We start from the raw sequence: 14,809 nt of genomic DNA, 5'->3' as shown, positions 1-14,809 counted from the left end.
TAGTGTGGATCAGGGGATTATCTTTCTCTTCATGGCTTTTATAAAGGCTTAACCATTTGATATAATCCCTTTGTTGATCAGCTTTGGCTCATGTAATCAGGTGACTGTGGCTAGCCTCTGGTCCTTTAGGAGGGTTCATCCTTGGGTGCAAATCTTTGGTTGTATTGCTTGGGAAAATGGGATACTTGCAGCCTGTGCCCAAGCTTTATAGTCTTTTTTGTTGTTGGTTGCACATGGGCTTCTCTCTAGTTTTGTACTATCCTTTTAGCTGCCTGTCCCATGCCTTATCGCTGACATCCTGCCTGGCCCAGTGGATAATGGGGACAGAAACAGTGACAGTCAGCTGCAGGTCATTCACAGCTTTTGGTGACCTGGGGGCGGCTGAGAGGGAGTTCATGGAAAATCAACTTGGAAGGGATTGTAACCTCCTGGGGGCAGGGCTTGGTGACAATGCCTGGTCCACCAGCCTGGTGCCAGGGAGAAAGCACCCCTTAGCAGGTGGTAGCTGATAATCTTGGGTGCAGTCGGGGAGCCTCTGCTGGCAGAGCACAGAAACTCACAACCTCTGAGTTCTTTTTATTTTCAGCCTCACTCTAGACGAATGGCAGCCGTCCACTGTGAGAAATGAATTGTGTTCAGGCAAGTGGGCCCCAGGCATAGTTGAGAACAGGCTGATGGGGTCTGAGGAGGGGGCAGGGCTGGAGTGGGAGACACACGGTTACTCAGTTCTAATCCATGACAGCTGCCAGCCGCCGGCGGTCAGCACCCGGCAAAGCCAGGGACACAGGGCCCCTGGGCCTGTCCTTTCTGGAAGACTCCAGGGCCCAAACTGTCTCAGCTTGTGTTCTGTTTAAACCTTCCGCATGGAAGAGACGGTTGGTAACTTAATGCAGGATGAGGGAAGCCAGAGGCTGAGCTGAGTAGATGGTCCAGCCAACATGTGCTGAGTATTGGTGAGGCTTTCCTCAGCCTGGAAGTCTGGATTATTCTAGCAGAGTGTTCTTGGTGTGTGAGGTGATGTTTGGCAGCCCTGTTACAGTAAGATTAAATTAGTGAATGAAGAAGGTTTTCTCTTTTTTTTCTCTTTAACCCTTATCCATTTCTTTGGTCATGGCTTAGGAGAAGGTCTGAGTACAGTTTTAATATGCCTCTTCCATCTGCCTCTGGGCTTCCCTGGTGGCTCAGTGGTACAGAATCGACCTGCCAACGCAGGAGATGCAGGTTTGATCTCTGGGTCAGGAAGATCCCCTGGAGAAAGAAGTGGCTCCAGTATCCTTGCCTGGAAATCCCGTGAACAGAGGAGCCTGGCAGGCTACAGTCCGTGGGGTCGCAAGAGCCAGACACGACTTGGTGACTGCACAGCAGCAACGTCTATTTCTTAACACTTGCCAGTATACCTTTCTTTTTTTTAAATAAAGCCTCAGGTGTACCAGGGCTTCCCTGGTAGCTCAGCTGGTAAGGAATTGGCTTGCAATGCAGGAGACTCTGGTTCGGTTCCTGGGTAGGGAAGATCTGCTGGAGAAGGGATAGGCTACCCACTCCAGTATTCTGGCCTGGAGAATTCCATAGACGGTAAAGAGTCGGACACGACTGAGCAACTTTCACTTTCAGGCATGCTATAATATCTAGGTAGGATTTGACAATATTTCATTTTTATTATACTCCTTCTTCTGGTTACCTTCTATTTATGGCAACTGATAGTGGTTTTCTTATGTGCTAGTAATATGCAGTTTTCTTTTTTTTTTTTCTTTGTTTTTTTTTTTTTTCTCTTCTTTTTTTCTTTTTGTTTCTTTTTTTTTCTTTTTTTAAAAAAGAAAAAAAAGAAAACTTTTTCTTTTTTGCAGTTTTCTTTTGAAATACATCTTCCAAAGGGGAAAAAGTGGAGGTTAGTTTAAGAAAACAACTGATATAATAGGCAATGTGCTGAGAAGAGACAGCATCTTGAAGATGCTTTCCTTTCTTTGTTTTCATTTGTCTTTTTGTTTTTGGCTGTGCTGTGCAGCTTCTGGGATCTTAGTTCTTTGACCAGGGATTGAATCCTTGCACCCTTGGCAGTGAAATCTTGGAATCCTAACTACTGGACCATCAGGGAATTCCCTTAAATATGCTTTTCAGGTGACTAAAGATTGGGAAATGCTGATCTCATATTTTGCCTCCAGTGGCTTTCGTTTACGTTGAAGGCCAGGTCAACAGTGTCAGCATGGAATGCTGAGTGTGGGGCCTGCAGTTCATGGCTATCGCCAATGATGGTCTGTGGTTTGTCTGTCTCCCTCCCACCCCCCAACCCCTTCCTGTATTTATTTGTCCATCCAGCAGATACATTTGGAGGGTCTGCTCTGTGCTGGGTGCTGAGCTGGTTACAGGAAACAGGGGTGGTCCATGCTCTCTAATAGAAAAGACGGGTTGTAAAGACGTGGCTGTATTCAGTGGGACAGGAACACTAATGGAGGGTGGTGCTGCAGATCATGTGTGGGTATCGTGAGACCCAGGGAGGTCGTGCTGAGTGGGTCAGGAGAGCTTCCCAGAGGCGGCAGCATTTGGGGTGGGTCCTAATGAATGACCAAAAAGTAACATTCAGAGGTATTCAAGGCAGAGAAAAGGAATTCTAGGCAGAGGCCATGAACAAGAACACGAAGGCCTGAAGAAAGACGGTGGGTTCAAGACACTTGGTGTGGCTGGAGTGTAGACAGTGCGCCTTAACTCTTCTACCAACTCTGTGGGGTCGGTAATTAGGGTTCACCCTGCTTTATGCCGGAGGACACTGAAGGACAGTCAGGATAGTGACCGGACAGTCAGAAGCTGAGGTTAGAGGCAGGCCTCCATCCACTCAGAGAAGAGAAGGTCTCCTGAGTTGTTCGGAGAAGCTTGCACTTGTCTCGAAGGCAGGGGGAGAAATTGAACGTGATTAAACAGGGAGAGATGGATGAGATTTGCCTTTTCTAGAGCTCGCTCTGGCAGTGTGCCCTCCACAAGTGAAGAGTCACTCGAAGTTTGTTCCATCAGTGAGCACTTGAATGCTTTACTGTCAAGTTTGTTTTGAATCAAGCCCCTAGTTATTTCCTGGCGTGTAGCTTTTGTTGATGTTGTTTCTCTTCACTTGGTTGATGTTTAAGTGATTGATTCAGTTCATAGGGTTTGAACCTCACCTTACTGTCTAAAAATCAAGATCGAACTTTCTTCCTAACAGCAGTATCAGAGGATATGCCAGCTCCGAGAATGCAGATGGCTCTAATTACTGTATGTAAACTCACTGAGGAATTTTGAGTGACCATTTGATTGTCAGAGTTCTCTGTATGTTGTATTTTATTTCTGTCCAGGTTTCAGCTGGCTAAACATTTTGGTTTTGAGCTGTGTGTCAAGGCTGAATTATTGCATTTTGAAACCTAGAGTCAAATAGCAATTTAAACTCCTGACTTTCATACCTGTCTGTGAAATGCAGATAAATGAAATAGAAATATAATAGGGCCACTGTGTTATGAAATACTGGCTCTGCCTTCCCTTGTAGAGAAATCTCTTAAGGGATCATCATTTTGGCATATATATATTTTTAGTATGTAACACTTTTTTTTTTCTTTTTAGTCTGCCTTTCACTTTCTTGATTTGCCCATTTGTGATTTCCTATTCAAACGAGGCTTGTCTGAAACCATTGGTTCCTTGAAGAGGCACTTTTGGTGATTCTGAAAATAAAGCCTACATCCTTGAAAATGCTTCATTCAGCCTGGCTGGTCCACCTTCCTGTCTGTTTCTACAGCTGATCTTCCTCTCCACTTCCTTACGTTGTCCCTTCTTCCCTGGGGCCAGCCCCGCTGTGGCTGCCTGCTTTGTTTAGGCTCTTCTTTCCTTGGTTCCGTTCCCCACCTCCTTTCCCTGCAGAGGTGTCCTTCCTGACCACTCGCTTCAGGAGCGTGAGCGTTCTCTACCTCCATCTCTTATCTGGGGAGGTGGAGGGGCACCCCCTCCCCTCAGAGTGCAGGGAGCATGCGTCTGTGCAGACGCAGGCTTGGCTGCCCAGGGCACTGATGTAGGTTTGGGGCACAGGAGGACTCTAAAGCTTTGCTAACAAAGATTGCATGCCCACAGTAAACCACTTTTACTGTCCGCCAGAATCCAGATTTGAGAACTGAGTTTCAGCTTGCTTTGAATTCATCAATGGTTAAAGTAGGCAGATTACAAAGTCCTCAAGAACATGGATCACATCTCTTATTTGGGTACTGTATACCAGCGTTCACTGGCTTTCATTCTTAATAACTTATTTTTAAAGGTCTATCTCTTTTCAGGGTGGGGGCACGCTAGGCGACTTGGGGGATCTTATCTTGGCTCCCTGAACAGGGAATGAACCCAGGTCCTCAGCAATGAGAGCAAGGAGTCCTAACCACTGCACTGATAGGAAATTCCCAAAGTTTCTCTTCTTATAAATATTTATTGTAGAAAATTTAGGCAAAAAATGAGCAAAACAAAACATAATCTTACTGCTGAAAATAAAAAAGCCCCATACTTTTTTGGTGTACAGACCTCTGCCATTTCTTACATACATAGGTGCACACAGACATAAAGGTTTATGTAACACACTGTTTGGAAAATTTGACCTTCTTTTTAGTTAACACTCACTCTGATCATCTTTCCAAAGCATTAGATATTCTCCTAGGCTGTCTCTTAAATGTCTGTAGAACATCCTTTGTTTGAATGAATGAAAGGGTTTATTTCGGCAGCTCTTTCAGTGTTTCTGCCCCTCTTGATGTAGCATTAAGGTGAGCATTCTTATAGCTGTCGCCCACAACTCTTAAACATTTCCTAGGATAAATCCCCTAAAGCAGAACTGCTCAGCAGGCTTTTTTTGGGAAGCTTTTGATTCATAATAATAATTACTTTTGTTTCTCTCCAGACACTACAACAACAGGAGTGTAAACTTCTCTATAGCCGGAAAGAGGGTCAGAGGCAAGAAAATAAAAACAAAAATAGATATAAGAACATCCTGCCCTGTAAGTACCAATCTCCGTAATAGTCACTCTTGGAGGTTTTGATCCCCAGTGTCTCTGTCACTTCTCTGGGGAGGTGGGGCATGTGCTTTTTCAGCAGATCCAAGGCCTTAGCTTCTTTTAACTGTGAGTAGTTTCCAAAGTAGTTAGCTGTGGTGGAGACAGATGGCCTCGTTCATCGCGTTCCTGTGATGCTGCTTCTTACAGAGTGAAATTGCCATTAGGAGGCTTAGAGTGTGGTTGTTTCCTTCTGTTAATTTAGATTGCCCAGGAGAGATCATGTCAAGGCTTGCTCTCTCCCAGGGTCTCACCGTCAGCCTCAGGGGTCCCAGGATTGTGCCCTTGCTCTGCAGTCCCTGGCTCTTGGGTCTGTGTGGGAAAACCGGTACTGGAACCCCCAGAGTCACTACTCTTAGCTCCAGGCTCTAATGCAGGGTCTCCAGAGTGGGCCAGGAAGAAACATTTAGAACTTCTCTTGATTTATATTCTTTATCCAAAAAGAAAAAAAAAGGAAGAAAAAGAAAAAATTTAAATCTGATTGATAGCAGCTTGATAGCAGAGTGTGTATAATGTATTTAATAAGCTTTGTTTGTATCTATACTTGGATTGGATTGATAGCAGAGTGTGTATAATGTATTTAATAAGCTTTGTTTGTATCTATACTTGGATTGGATTGGCCAGAAAGTTTGTTTGGGTTTGTGAGCATACAGAAGAACCCGAATGAACTTTTTGACCCATCCAGTATGTATACATTTCAATGTCCAAAAACTTTATTATTAAAGTTTATTGGGGAGCATGATCCGAACGGAGAGCCTTGCTCTAATGTCTCACCGGATCAGAGCTACTTTGTTATATATTGTAAACCCATCCCGTGTGTGTGTGTGGAGCATAGTCTTCCTCTTTCTGTGTTCATATGGGCACATACACGGTGTCTATGAATGTCACATCCATATAGATGTGTGTAAGTGAGGATGGGAGACAGTGGAAGCTCTTCTAATATCAAGGAGAGAAAAAGAGGAATTTGCAGGGAATCATTCTGAGCCACAGCATGGTCCTAATGACCTTGGGGAAGCATTATCCTCTTTACGTCTTAAGTTTTCATTTCTGCTCAGGAGGTCTGAATGGTGCTCATTAGTAAGATGTGGGCATGTAGGGAAAGATGACGGGAGCAGTGGTATGCAGTACTAAAAAGAATATTACTGTCCTTTCCTTCCATAAAAATCCCAAGCAGATGTTTCTTCTGATTAGCATCATTTTCTTTAAAGATGGGCAATCTGAAACAAAAGAACAGTGTTAAGACTTAGGACTTTATTACTAATTCCCAGTGTAAAATGTGTTGCTTAGGAAGCACACTCAGATTTTTATATCAGTAATGAACTTTTATACAGAATTTGGTCAGTAGATACTATTGTCAGAATCTTGTTGTCTGGAGACTGTATTTAATTCTACTTCACTTTTTAAAAATCCTTTTTATTACAGAAAATATAAAGTATATTTGAAAGTAGACAGTATACACAACCCACACATGCCTAGCACCCAGCTTTACCAATTGTCAGCTCGTCCCCAATCTTGATTCATTTCTATTTTTAAGATTTATTTTTATTTATTTTGGCGCGACGGGTCTTAGTTGCAGCACATGGGATCTTTAGTTGCAGCATACAACCTCTTAGATGTGGCATGTGGGATCTAGCTCCCTGACCAGGGATTGAACCTGGCCCCCTGCATTGGGAGCGTGGAGTCTTAGCCACTGGACCACCAGGGAAGTCCCAGTTTATCTGTATTCTGGTACACGTCTCTTCTTTCCCTGAACTGTTGTGAAGCAAATCTCAGACATATGTCATTTACCTATACTTTTCCTTTAAAAAAAAAAAACAAGAAAGCAAAAAACCTTTTGTTTTGAAATAATTTTAGACTCACAAGAAGTTGCAAAAATACGTAGAGGGTTCCCGTGTACCGTTGTTTTCTCCAGCTTCTCCAGATGATAATATCAACAATACACTATTAAAACCAGGGAATTAACATTGCTACCTTATACTCATTAAGGAAAGCATTTGGGGGCATCATATTCAGATTATCATGTTCACGTTGGATTTAGTTTTTAATGCCGTTTTATCATGAAATGAATAAAACCGGGACTCTCTGAGGATGAGCTGATTTGACTTGACTTGTCCTGAAGGGGTCTGAGTACCACTGTGACCGTGGTCCCTTCTTCTTCCAGTCGATCACACCAGGGTCGTCCTCCACGATGGTGATCCCAATGAGCCTGTTTCGGATTACATCAACGCAAACATTATCATGGTAAACTGCTTTCATGATGTTTTCTGACTGTATATTGCTAGCCAGTTTTTGTATTTTAAATCCTTCCACATGGCCTGAAAGCAATTTTCAAACATTTGAAGTTATTTTCTTCCTCAATCTCTAGCCTGAATTTGAAACCAAATGCAACAACTCAAAGCCCAAAAAGAGTTACATTGCCACACAAGGCTGCCTGCAGAACACGGTGAATGACTTCTGGAGGATGGTGTTCCAAGAGAACTCTCGAGTGATTGTCATGACAACAAAAGAAGTGGAGAGAGGAAAGGTATACTGCGTACTATAGTCTCTTGAAGTATTGGATGTGTTGGGTTGATCACGTCAGTTCAGTTCAGTTCAGTCGCTCAGTCGTGTCCAACTCTTTGCGACCCCATGAATCGCAGCACGCCAGGCCTCCCTGTCTATCACCAATTCCCGGAGTTCACTCAGACTCATGTCCATCGAGTCCGTGATGCCATCCAGCCATCTCATCCTCTGTCGTCCCCTTCTCCTCCTGCCCCCAATCCCCACCAGCATCAGAGTCTTTTCCAATGAGTCAACTCTTCCCATGAGGTGGCCAAAGTACTGGAGTTTCAGCTTCAGCATCATTCCCTCCAAAGAAATCCCAGGGTTGATCTCCTTCAGAATGGACTGGTTAGATCTCCTTGCAGTCCAAGGGACTCTCAAGAGTCTTCTCCAACACCACAGTTCAAAAGCATCAATTCTTCAGCGCTCAGCTTTCTTCACAGTCCAACTCTTACATCCATACATGACCACTGGAAAAACCGTAGCCTTGACTAGATGGACCTTTGTTGGCAAAGTAATGTCTCTGCTTTTGAATATGCTATCTAGGTTGGTCATAACTTTTCTTCCAAGGAGTAAGCGTCTTTGAATTTCATGGCCGCAGTCACCATCTGCAGTGATTTTGGAGCCCCCCAAAATAAAGTCTGACACTGTTTCCACTGTTTCCCCATCTATTTCCCATGAAGTGATGGGACCGGATGCCATGATCTTCGTTTTCTGAATGTTGAGCTTTAAGCCAACTTTTTCACTCTCTACTTTCACTTGCATCAAGAGGCTTTTTAGTTCCTCTTCCCTTTCTGCCATAAGGGTGGTGTCATCTGCACATCTGAGTTTATTGATATTTCTCCCGGCAATCTTGATTCCAGCTTGTGCTTCTTCCAGCCCTGCATTTCTCATGATGTACTCTGTGTAGAAGTTAAATAAGCAGGGTGACAATATACAGCCTTGACGTACTCCTTTTCCTATTTGGAACCATTCTGTTGTTCCATGTCCAGTTCTAACTGTTGCTTCCTGACCTGCATATAGGTTTCTCAAGAGGCAGGTCAGGTGGTCTGGTATTCCCATCTCTCTCAGAATTTTCCACAGTTTATTGTGATCCACACAGTCAAAGTCTTTGGCATAGTCAATCAAGCAGAAATAGATGTTTTTCTGGAACTCTCTTGCTTTTTCCATGATCCAGAGGATGTTGGCAATTTGATTTCTGGTTCCTCTGCCTTTTCTAAAACCAGCTTAAACATCTGGAAGCTCACGGTTCGCATATTGCTGAAGCCTGGCTTGGAGAATTTTGAGCATTACTTTACTAGCATGTGAGATGAGTGCAATTGTGCGGTAGTTTGAGCATTCTTTGGCATTTCCTTTGTTTGGGATTGGAATGAAAACTGACTTTTACCAGTCCTGTGGACACTGCTGAGTTTTCCAAATTTGCTGGCATATTGAGTGTAGCACTTTCACGGCATCATCTTCCAGGATTTGAAATAGCTCAACTGGAATGCCATCACCTCCACTAACTTTGTTCATAGTGATGCTTCCTAAGGCCCACTTGACTTCACATTCCAGGATGTCTGGCTCTAGGTGAGTGATCACACCATTGTGATTAACTGGGTCATGAAGATCTTTTTTGTACAGTTCTTCTGTGTATTCTTGCCACCTCTTCTTAATATCTTCTGCTTCTGTTAGGTCCATTCCATTTCTGTCCTTTATCGAGCCCATCTTTGGATGAAATGTTCCCTTGGTATCTCTCATTTTCTTGAAGAGATCTCTAGTCCTTCCCATTCTGTTGTTTTCCTCGATTTCTTTGTATTGATTACTGAGGAAGGCTTTCTTATCTCTTCTTGCTATTCTTTGGAACTCTGCATTCAGATACTTATATCTTTCCTTTTCTCCTTTGCTTTTCGCTTCTCTCCTTTTCACAGCTATTTGTAAGGCCTCCCCAGACAGCCATTTTGCTTTTTTGCATTTCTTTTCCATGAGGATGGTCTTGATCCTTGTCTCCTGTACAATGTCACGAACCTCATTCCATAGTTCATCAGGCACTCTATCTATCAGATCTAGGCCCTTAAATCTATTTCTCACTTCCACTGTATAATCATAAGGGATTTCATTTAGGTCATACCTGAATGGTCTAGCGGTTTTCCCTACTTTCTTCAATTTAAGTCTGAATTTGGCAATAAGGAGTTCATGATCTGAGCCACAGTCAGCTCCCGGTCTTGTTTTTGTTGACTGTATAGAGCTTCTCCATCTTTGGCTGCAAAGAATATAATCAATCTGATTTTGGTGTTGACCATCTGGTGATGTCCATGTGTAGAGTCTTCTCTTGTGTTGTTGGAAGAGGGTGTTTGCTATGACCAGTGCATTTTCTTGGCAAAACTCTGTTAGTCTTTGCCCTGCTTCATTCTGCATTCCAAGGCCAAATTTGCCTGTTATTCTAGGTGTTTCTTGACTTCCTACTTTTGCATTCCAGTCCCCTATAATGAAAAGGACATCTTTTTTGGGTGTTCGTTCTAGAAGGTCTTGTAGGTCTTCATAGAACTGTTCAGCTTCAGCTTCTTCAGCGTTACTGGTTGGGGCATAGACTTGGATTACTGTGATATTGAATGGTTTGCCTTGGAAATGAACAGAGATCATTCTGTCATTTTTGAGATTGCATCCAAGTACTGCATTTCAGACTCTTTTGTTGACCATGTTGGCTACTCCATTTCTTCTAAGGGATTCCTGCCCACAGTAGTAGACATAATGGTCATCTGAGTTAAATTCACCCATTCCAGCCCATTTTAGTTCGCTGATTCCTAGAATGTTGACATTCACTCTTGCCATCTCTTGTTTGACCACTTCCAATTTGTCTTGATTCATGGACCTGACATTCCATGAATATTCCATATTGCTCTTTACAGCATCGGACCTTGCTTCTATCGTGTTACGTTATGTTCTGTCACGTTACGATCATGTTAAGAACTGAATAAACATGTTAAGCTTATTCTAACTCACCCTCTGGAAAAAGGGGAGTGGAAGAAATCTGGTGTAATTTTCTTCACTGTGTGGTCTGGTGTTGTATACCTAATTTCCTGCGCAGGGATCAAAACCCGGCCCTCCTCAATGAAAGCGTGGAGTCTAACCACTAGACCACCAAGGAGTTCCCTTATAAGGTTTTCGTTGTTGTACTGCTAGTTCTTAACATGTCTGAATACCTTTGGGGCCAGGTCTGGTCATAGTGAAACAAAGGCTTCCTCCAGCAGCTGCCCACAGTAGCATTAGATGTTCTTGAATTAATGGACAAGTTAAAATTCTGCTTCAGGGGAGGATCACCTGCTCTGAGTGTAGAAAGCAAAACTGAACCCTGCCAGTTGCCTGGTTGCAGTTATAGGAGGCCGCCCATTCTCATTCTCTGGTTGCAGTTGTAGGAGGCCGACTTGGGGGCCAGGAAGAGAGGGTTCTCGGGTTACTTCAGAGGGATCAGGATTGGTCCCTATCAGAAGAGCTGCCAGAAGCTCCTAGAACAGACAGACATTGGGACCAGTTACCCTGCCCCACTCCTTACCTCCTTCTCCTGGCCTGCGCCTATGTTCCCATTCTCCCTCTTCACTCTGCAGCTGGAGCCGAGGGCATGATGTGCTCTCGGTCTCCCCACAGGTCTTTCCAGTAACTTGTGTTTGCCTTGGTATCCGCCCCCCGTCGCCAATGCATAGAAGAAAAACCAGACTCTGGATTCCTGGGCTTTTAATTTAAAAGCTAAAGTATCGGTACTCACGTTTTAGAATTTGTTTGCCAAGGTTTACATCAGAGTTTGGGAAACTGGGAGGAGGGTGCAGTCATTCGCAGACGCATAGAGTCGGCTACAGTGTTAGGAGTTGTGATTTGTGTTCTCTTGGGTGACCAGCAGCCCTCAGAATTGATTGACCAGTGAGAGCATTGCATACATTTAATAGTCAAAGTGTTCATTTGGGGATAATAAAAATCGTATCAAACCTGTCAAAGAGGTACTTGGATCTACAAAATACTGGAGGGAAAGCCAAATTCAGAATAATAAATAAAAGGCCGCATAAAGCATGTCAAGCAAAAAAGTAGTCCTATCCATTAATTCTGTTGATCTTTTCTCCTACCATATTTTGTTTCCTTTCGATTCATCATTGACCGGGGGGGTGGTGTCTGCAGCTGTTTTCTGATTTCTTGTTTTTTAACAGTGAATTGCTGTATCTTCCTAATGTACCAGGTAGATTTCTCTTGCTGGTAGTTGTGTCTTAGGGGCTGTGGAAAGTGAGTGGTGTGGGTGACTGCTCCTGGGGTAAAAAGCAAGACACAAAAACATTCTCTTTCCAGGACGCATCACCAGATCTCTGCAGACTCATGTCTCATTGAACAAAGTATATTCCTCTTTGGCAGCAAGACTGATTACCCTAGTGCCATATCTTCCAACCCGAAGCCAGCAGCTATTGCAGGCTCGGCGTTCCCAGGCGCCCGGTTAAGCGAGGGTGACGTGTGCAGCAGGTATCAAGTGGATCTGGATATAGAAAAAGCAGCTGGTTCAAAACTCCATCAGCTGCCTTTCTGTGCTGGAGTTGTTCACACTTGGGTTAGATAAGGCACGGAGGCCTCCTACACGGGCGCGGAAATGAACCAGACAGTCTGGCTCATTGGGTAGCCCATCCACCTCCAGAGCCCCCTGCCTGTCTTCCCTGCAGAGTGACTGGCAGATCTCCGGAATTTAGCACTCAGCGGTTGCTAGACAGCACCCTGCACACCCCGTAGTCCCCCGCTCTCTGCCCTTTAGTTCTTTTTTAAAAAGATAAGTTCAAGTCCTTTCTTAAAAAATATATTTATTTATTTGGCTCTGCTGGGTCTTGGTTGCGGTATGCAGGATCTTTGGTTGAGGCATGCAAATGGTCAGTTGTGGCATGTGGGATCCAGTTCCCTGACCAGGGATCGAACCCGGGCCCCCTGCATTGGGAGCACAGAGTCTTAGCGACTGGATCGTCAGGGAAATCCCTCCTTGGTTCTTTAGAGAGAAATAAACAAGCACCGACTCTCCTCAGACCCGTGACTTAGATGAACCACTCTGCTACACTGGCTTTCTCTTCCCTGGTTCTCCCTGCATCTGCTTCTTTAGTTTGAACTCTTATTTCCTTTTCTTTGAAAATCCAGCAGACACCAGGCAGGCCCTTTTCCATGTTAGTAGTCAGCACTTGAATGTTGCTCTTCTGCTGGTTGAGGCTTTCATGTCAGAGTTCACAGAGATTAACTCTTTTCTTGGACCCCTTCCAGAGTAAATGTGTCAAATACTGGCCTGACGAGTATGCACTAAAAGAATACGGAGTCATGCGCGTTAGGAACGTCAAGGAAAGTGCCGCTCACGACTATACCTTAAGAGAACTTAAACTCTCGAAGGTTGGACAAGTAAGTATATTGTCGTACTTTAGAGGCTCTGGTAACTGCACAGGGGGTGCGCTAATCCAGGGTCGTGCGGTCACTCCTGTCTGCATACCTTCAGGCATTCACTCACTCGCTGAGTAACACCCAGTTATGGACACCCTCTGTGTGCCAGGTACCACCGAGGTACTTGGTTTGTTGTCATTGTGCTAGTCACTCAGTCGTGTCTGACTCCTTGTGACTGTAGCCCGCCAGGCTCCTCCGCCCTTGGAATTCACCAGGCAAGAATACTGGGGTGGGTTGCCATTCCCTTCTCCAGGAGATCTTCCTGACCCAGGGATCAAACCCAGGTCTCCTGCGTTATAGGTAGATTCTTTACCGTCTGAGCCACTTGGGAAGCCGCAAGGTACTGGACTGGTACATGGCAAACCAGACCTGCACGGTCCCTTCCCCCACAGAGCCTAGGGAGGTGGGAGGCTAAGAAGTAAATAACCAACCAAGCTTTCCAATTGTGCTGGGGCTGTGAACGCCACAGTGTGGTGTGTTAGAGAATGAAATGGAGTAAGCAGGGAGGACCTCTTTGGGGGGGTGCCAGGCAAGCTGAAACCTGAAGGTGGAAAGGAGCAGCAAGTGCAAAGGCCCTGAGGCCTATTTTAGTGCTCATGTTCCATGTGTCAGCTTCTAATTGTATGTAGTTCAGGTTTGTCCCTGGGATGACTATGTTTGTTTCCTTTTCTTTTTTTTTAACTTTTTATGTTATATTGAAGTATAGGCGATCAGCAATGTTGTGATAGTTTCAGGTGGACAGCAAAGGGAGTCACCAATATGTGTACATCTGGGGTGACTAACTTTGCATCCAGCGTGATTTGGATTCATCATGATTTCATGGTGAGACGGGCTTACTTATTCAGGGGCCTCTTGGGACGCAGAGGTGAACGAAACAGCCTTTGTCCTCAGGGAATTGCAGTCACGTAGCCACGAGAAGCCACGGTACAAGTCCCTATGCCATCGAGCAGACACCCACTGTCACACCCACCTAAGGTGCTGGGGTTCCTCAGCAGTGGGTGGAGAGAGGGCAGGGGGAGTGCAGATCCGTGATGGAGAGAGTGCCCGGAGTCGTAGCTGGGCAGCCGGGGCAGGAGGAGGCGGGCGGAGGGCGGAGGAGGGACTGTCCTCTGGTGAGTTCCATGAGGTGGTCTGGGGACCCGAGTGAGCTGGGAGCCTCAGCGGCTGTGGTCCAGGGTGAGCTGTCGGAACTTCTGATGTGCCGTTCTGTTGCTGGCAGGGAGAGGGTGGAGGTTCAGTCCCTTGCAAGACTGTGTGGGGAAGCTGGCAGAATGTCTCTGTCAAGCAGAAATGAGAGAGAGATTTAGAGGACATCAGACAAAGGTTTCAGGTAGATTTGTCTTCAGCTCCAGTGGAAAACTACCTGTCTTCTCGCTATCAGGTGTTTCTCAGAAGCAGGTGGATTTTTCTTCAGGTTTTTTTTTTTGTTTTTTTTTTGATAAACCATCCATCTTCTTGTTAGCAGAGATTTGGGAGTACTAGGTACAGGGAATGTTAGTGTTTGGGTTTGTGTTTTGCACTTGGCGGGTGCAGGTGCTGACACGAGGCCGATCATTTCTCCAGGATTACTGGTCATGGGTTATCTGCTTTTTGTATAGCATGCTCCATTTTTTTAAAAGTGCTATCAGATGATCTCATTTAAGCCTCCTAATCGCCTGGGAAGGAGGAGTGGGACCAAGACCTCAGTGGCCATTTATATAGGAGGAGGAACAAGGATGCTCAGGGCAGCTGGGTCTTCTCATTCCCTGTCCTTTCTGTGACCCTGGGAACCCCCTGAGTTTTAACCTCCAGAAAAATCCTTTTTCATGACT

At 44.9% G+C, this 14,809-nt stretch overlaps 1 protein-coding gene across 4 annotated transcripts in view; it reads left to right on the top strand.

Annotated features, from left to right (window-relative positions):
• Nucleotides 1-14,809, top strand: part of PTPN11 (protein tyrosine phosphatase non-receptor type 11) — a 67,799-nt gene that overhangs the window by 39,282 nt on the left and 13,708 nt on the right. For all 4 annotated transcript variants that reach the window (XM_040250836.1, XM_040250837.1, XM_040250838.1 and 1 more), the window contains exons 7-10: nt 4,883-4,979; nt 7,195-7,274; nt 7,399-7,557; nt 12,828-12,959. In XM_040250836.1, coding sequence (XP_040106770.1) covers nt 4,883-4,979; nt 7,195-7,274; nt 7,399-7,557; nt 12,828-12,959 — 468 coding nt within the window. The remainder of the gene's footprint in view (nt 1-4,882; nt 4,980-7,194; nt 7,275-7,398; nt 7,558-12,827; nt 12,960-14,809) is intronic.

The sequence above is a fragment of the Oryx dammah genome, unplaced genomic scaffold (genome assembly GCF_014754425.2).
Source record: "Oryx dammah isolate SB20612 unplaced genomic scaffold, SCBI_Odam_1.1 HiC_scaffold_12, whole genome shotgun sequence".
Classification (NCBI taxonomy): domain Eukaryota; kingdom Metazoa; phylum Chordata; class Mammalia; order Artiodactyla; family Bovidae; genus Oryx; species Oryx dammah.
The sequence above is the reverse complement of the archived record's forward strand: the minus strand, read 5'-3'. Positions and strand labels throughout refer to the sequence as shown.